Genomic DNA, 6,417 nt, shown 5'->3' with positions numbered 1-6,417 from the left:
CCACATTTATCTGTGTCTGCCCGCATGTCTTTAAAAAAATCACTTTTGTCCTTTAAATACAATGAAGCCATCTCTCTAAAACTAAGTTTCCTGTTAAATTACTTCCTCAGATATTAACTTGTTAGGTTGTCAGAGGGGAAGGGGAGGCTGGCGCCACCATAAAATAAAAAGTTACTGAATCTTTCAAAATGCTTAATATGTTTTTCCTGTTATTCCTGAATTAAAACATTCACAGCCATATGTCCTTCCAATTAAAAGAACAACAAAGCCCAAATCCTCAACTTACAGAATATGCAACCCCAACAAATAAAAGGTAAAATGGAAGCCAGTCATTTTTTCCAATGGGAAAGGTATTCAAAGAGCAAATGCTTGTATTTGATTGGGAACCTGCCCCATGTGGACTCAGTTCATGATCAATTCCAAGGAGGCTGAGTCATGGTTGGACAGAAGTTGTGCCAGCTTGCATTTCAGTGAGGATCAGTAGTTGTGTCAGCTTGCATTTCAGTGAGGATCAGCCTGACAGTTGTCAGGGACAGTAACAGCATGGCTTTTATTCAAGAGAAAGGGGAGATATGCATTTGAAGCAATAGGTCCAGAACCACATCCAAAATAAATGCAGGCGGAGCTGAGTAAAAGAGTGTGGAGGGAGAGTATTTCCAGAGAGGGCAAATCCTTGAGTCAGTGCTGAGGGTCAAAGTGTATTTTCAGTTTGGCTTCCAAACACTTGGGAGAAAAAATCAAAAGCCAGGCGGACATGGATGGGGATGAAAACATAGGCGGTGTACACCACCATAGCAACAACAGTAATTGTGATGGTATGGAACATGGACTGTTCCCAAGGCTCCAGGACGTAACTGCAGGTGACCAGGAGGTACTGAAAATACAGCCAGTAAATGTAATCCTTAATTTGCTTCAGATCCATGGCTGGCTCAAATGTCAGGAAACCTGATATGGTAAGAGAAAATAGACAATGTAGAGACACGGTGAAGAAACAAAACTGATTATCTGGTTATTGGTATTCTAAAAATAGCAGAAATCCTTCACTTGATGTAGTGCCAACATATCAGAGCTGCATGAAATAAACAAGCCCACCATTAATACAGCAAGACAGGAAGATGACATGGATAGAAATTTCTGTCTTTACATCTCAATCATGTTGTACAGCCCCTCTTTTCTATTATGGGAATGGCTATGCCATAAAGTAGCAGGTGCCCTGGACCACCACTGGTTTTGAAACCCCTATCATTTGCTCCCTCTCAGCAGTATTTGGGGAAAGAATCACTGCTAGGCAAGGTGGGAACATCCAGAGATGCTGAGTCTAAGCCTCTCTTTCCCTTAGTGCTTGCAGTGTGCAAGCTTCTGCTGCAATTTAGACCAGAGGAAGCATCATCAATGTAAGGCATAAGAGATGCTTCCCTTCAAGATAGTATCAGGGGACAAGCCACTGCAGGGAGTTTTCCCATTCAGTATTCAGTTCCGTTTCAAATATTTCTGAATTGATCTTACTTCTATTGTACACAGTAAACTGGCATAATGGAGGAAAGAAGGCATAGTTAGTGACCTATTTTGTCAAAGCAACTGGAAAGATCCATCACTGATAAAGGAAATTTTGGAAGTGAACTTTGACCAATCATTTCAGTACCAGAAAAAGATTTCACAACGTCACTCCATGGAAACATCCATATAATTTTTTCTGGTGCACTATGGATGTGGTTTGCCCTTGCCTTCTTCCAGGACATTTTTCATCAGTCTAGACTAGAAGTTCTGTAGGTCTCTGATCTCCCATCCACACAGTAATGAGGTCTGATGCTGCTTAGCTTTTCAAGTACAGCCAAAGTACTTGCTGCAGGTTCAGTGGAAGATGTAAAACTAATGAACGCAGGCTAAAACCTACAGTAGCACACTATATGTATTATGTTTTTCTCTGATGAGGAGGATTTGGTACCTTTCAGGATCAGGACTTGCAGGAGAGAATGGAATTCCAGTCAGCTGTCAGGGAGAGCTTGAAGAGACTTCTTTGCCTAAACAGGACACAACAAAATAAGTTGATTTGCTATAATCCTCCTTCTCTGAGTCCAAAAGAATGGCGGTAACTGAGGCTGTGGGGTAAGGTGCAATGAGAATAGAAGCTGCACAGATATAGTGTATGGGGGAAGTTCAGAAGTGGCAGGATCAGGACTTCTCCAGCAGAGGAGTTAGAGACCATGTTTGGAGGAGGTACCCTGCTTGCCCTTCCTCAGTGTTGCAACTGAGATTCTTCCCTGCACATCTTGGGAATCTGTCTCCTATTATCCTGTACTGCAGACCAGGACTTTTGAACAGAACTCATGACCAGCCCTGCTTGACTGCTCCTTGGGATTAGATTGCTGCCACTGAATCAGGAGAATTACTATGAACTAGCTTGGATCCTGGATCTTCCAAACAGAACCTGCAAGTTCTGTGTGGTCTATTTGGAAGGAAATGCTTCAGGTTCCTGCCTTGTATGGGGTCAGAAAAATCACCCTGCTGCGGTCCTGTCTCTGTAGAAGAGCTTGCTGTCTTTTCCTCTCCTCTCCAAGTTTAGATTGGTTGCTAAGTTTTAAGAAAGAAAAAGTATTAGAAAAACATTTTTGTTCTGCTACAAATTTGATGATTAGAGATTTGGGTTGGAGAGCTATTTTGAGCTGGTCAGTATAAAAATATTTGTAATAAATCCTTTTATGTGGGAATTCCGTGGACCCAAAAAATTAAGTATTTGTTCCCACAAGATGTGAATTAAACGCCCTCTTGCATCAGATACATCTTTATCAGACACACAACTGAACGATTGAGTAAATCTTTCATACAGTGGCACTACAACAATGGAATACTAAAGTCCCACCTGATATTTATGTTATGTATATTATTTATTGTTATCAGGCAAAAACACTTGTATTTACCCAATTATTTTAAACTGTTGTGAAACTGAAAGTGCATTAACATCCCCTGCTTCACTATCCCATTTTAACATTCCTCAAAAGTGTTCTTCTTAGAGCAACACATCATGGAAAACCCGAAAAGCAGCTTAACTTTCTTCCATCTAACCAGTTTTTCTAGCATAGCTGATACTTAGCATATCTAAGATTGATTCAGTCTGTAGAGATAAAGACAGGGACTTCTTCTTTTGTGTGAACACAATACACACACACACAATACACACACACACACAAACACTAAAGCAGACTTTCTCAACCTTTTGACCCAGGAGGAACCCCTGAAATATTTTTCAGGCCTTGGGGAACCCCTGCACATTCAGGCTCAAATAGAGGCCAGAAGTTACTAAAATATTATATTCGTTTTATGGGTAGGCCTGTATATATGCATTAACAGTGGTCTTAAACTAAAAATAATGGAACTTACCTCTTTAATGTGAAGTTGCCTGAATTTGAATATTTTAAATCAACTGTAATCTCCCAGGGAACCCCTAGTGACCTCTCACGGAACCCAAGGGTGCCACAGAACCCTGGTCGAGAAACCCTGTACTAAAGTATATACAAAGTTTATATATACTGTGTGTGCATATATACTAAGTATATGTGTGTGTGTGTGTGTGTACACACACACACACAAAGAGCTAAGGACTATGGCTTAGGAACACGGGGTTTAGGATTTACTGATTCAATAACTGGTCTTGTTTTCCAGTCTGTTACCATTTCCCATGCAACACCCCAGCGTCTTTTATATAATATTATACATCTGCTTAAGGAATTATCATAGTTATCATAAGACAAAATATCACTTCAAAACCAAAATGGTACCATCTAGTCACTGAATACAGCAGTATTGTAGTTTACAAGCAGCTTGGAGACAACCCAGTGAGGGCTATTCCAAAAGTCCACCTACAGAGGAGTCCTAAACAGAAAGAATTCAGTGAGTTATGCCATAATAAAAAGAACTTGGTGTACATTTTAAACTTTTCTTCTTTATGAAAAGAAAACAAGACCTCTTCTAGCACGGTAAGATACATTTCGCAAAGGGCCATCTGTATTTTCATTGGATAAATTTTGTTCCTTTAAGTTATTGCAAGTTATTCCTTTAAGTTGCTTTTACGTGTTCTCTTTTCAGGAAACACATTCCACAGAACACTGTTTCACTATCCCATTTTATCCAATACCCCATCTGACAAGGAATCCCATCATGGTTATTTGACAAGGAATCCCATCATGGTTATTTGACAAGGAATCCCATCATGGTTATTTGACAAGGAATCCCATCATGGTTACTGAAGGTGCTGGAGTACCATTTGATAAACAAACAAGGGTCACTAAAACTTGAAGACAGCGGTGACTGAACTAGAATATCCTTCATGCATTTTGTCATTATTCTATCATTTATCGCTATTTACTTATACAGTACACAACAGATCATTCTGTACCAGAGAGAAAAGCAATTTTTTTCATGGTGCCAGGCTTTAGTGTTTTAAAATTAACCTCTTGGGCATAGCACTGACGCTGCTGGAAGTGGTGGGACTGAAACTCAGTCTGCTTTTGATTTGGGCGGAAGATTCAGGGTAAGACTGGTGTACTACATCTTGCAGTCTTAACGCACACATCTTATCCCCTCCCCTATTTTAAAGTGTGTTATCAGAAACCAGTTACTTCCTTCTGAATTTTAGTGATGTTTGGTATTAGGACACTCCTCCCATAAGTCCTGCTATGCTGTCTCATCCTGGAGGGGTGGGGATAATCCCAGGAGGGGTGAGAGAGAAATGGCTAGGAGTGTACACCAAGAGTCTACACTCCCAGTAGAGTCACCGAAGCATGAAGGTTATCCCAGCTACCCAGCTAAACCAAAGAGGTACCTCTATCAAGCAACATGCTACTGAAGAGCTGATTATCTGAACTGTTATGCCAAAGGATGCCGACGGACAGGGGATAACTGGTTCAAAGAAGACCAAGCAAAGATGGAAGGGGTATGCAGTACTAAAATTCTGTACAGTAGGGATATCAACATCTTAGATACACCCGAAATAGGGAATAGATTCTTTTCTCATTTACAAATAGTAGAAGATGAATTTAGATCAGCGCTTCAGTCATTATCAAGTTGGAAGGCTACAGGAAAATATGGAATCTTTACAGAAATATGACAGGGAACAGAAGAATGAGTAACGGTTCTAAGCAAACTATGCCAGCGAATTCGAGAATGACACAGCGGCCAACAGATTGGAAGGGATCAGCCTACGTACTAATACCAAAGAAAGGAGACTTAACAGAGTGTGCAACGTATTGCCCAATATCCTTAATTTCACATGCTAACAAAATAATTCTTAGGATTATCCAACGCAGATTAGAATCCTACATGGAAAGGGAGATACCAGATGTTCAAACTGGCTTTAGAAAAGGCCAAGGATCAAGGCACATTATTGCTGATGCACGATGAGTAATTGAGAAAGCCAAAAAATACCAAAAAGAAGTCAGTATGTTGCTTTTGATTTTGTGAACCATGTCAAGCTGTGGAATGTCCTTAGGAAAACAGGAATCCCAGAACATCTCATTGTCCTCAAGTGACGTCCATATACAGGACATGAAGCCACATCTGAGACAGAACATGGCAAAAGAAACTGGCTCCAGGCTGGCAAAGGAGTGAGATAAAGCTGTATAGTCTCTTTTTATTTATTCAGTCTACATGCTGAATGTATATTGAGGGAGGGTGGATTAGAAAAAGATGAAGAGGAAACATCAGTGACCTGTGCTATGATGATACTATTCTGACAGCTGAAAATGCAAATGATTTGCAAGCGATAGTAATGAAAGTCAAAGAACATTGTGAAAAATAGGTCTACAATTAAATACAAAAGAAGACCAAACTCATGACAGTAGGTCCAGCAAAAAGCCTTAGAATTGACAATGAGGACACTGAAGTGGTGGATAGCTTCTGTCAATCAACAGTACAGTAAAGGAACCAGCAGTCAAGAAATACACCATGGAAAGCACTTGGTAGGGATACAAATTCATATCATGATGCAAAGGATATTAAAGATTGATACTGCTAAGAAACCAGGACTCTTTTTATTTTGACTTATAGGTAATGAATTATCAAAGACTCATGGTAGACTGATACTGTATATATATGGTAACTGCAGCAATATCATTGTATGCACAATGATGAAAGAATGATGAAATTCCCGCAGTGACCATTACTGGTCTCAGCACAGGAAGTATTGTATAGAAAAGAAACAGCAGGCAAAGAGACAAGGTTAACGTATCAAGATCTATTAATACAGGAAGATGGAGAACTTAAGATGAAGTAAAGAGAACAATTGACAGTTTTCAAGAGAATAACTGACTGCAGAGGGATTTAGTTTTCAATGTTTTCATATGCACAATTAAGATAAAGATTTAATATCGATAAAAAGGTAATGGGAATTGAACAACCTAAGAGGGAATTTGAAAATGAACT

At 39.7% G+C, this 6,417-nt stretch overlaps 1 protein-coding gene across 1 annotated transcript; it reads right to left on the bottom strand.

The window, feature by feature from the left end:
* Positions 1-484: 484 nt before the first annotated feature.
* Positions 485-1,042, bottom strand: SPTSSB (serine palmitoyltransferase small subunit B). Its single transcript, XM_063307874.1, has one exon. It carries the CDS (start codon positions 920-922, stop codon positions 692-694), a length of 231 nt encoding a protein of 76 aa, XP_063163944.1. The 5' UTR covers positions 923-1,042; the 3' UTR covers positions 485-691.
* Positions 1,043-6,417: the final 5,375 nt, after the last annotated feature.

The sequence above is a fragment of the Candoia aspera genome, chromosome 6 (genome assembly GCF_035149785.1).
Source record: "Candoia aspera isolate rCanAsp1 chromosome 6, rCanAsp1.hap2, whole genome shotgun sequence".
Lineage (NCBI taxonomy): Eukaryota > Metazoa > Chordata > Lepidosauria > Squamata > Boidae > Candoia > Candoia aspera.
The sequence above is the reverse complement of the archived record's forward strand: the minus strand, read 5'-3'. Positions and strand labels throughout refer to the sequence as shown.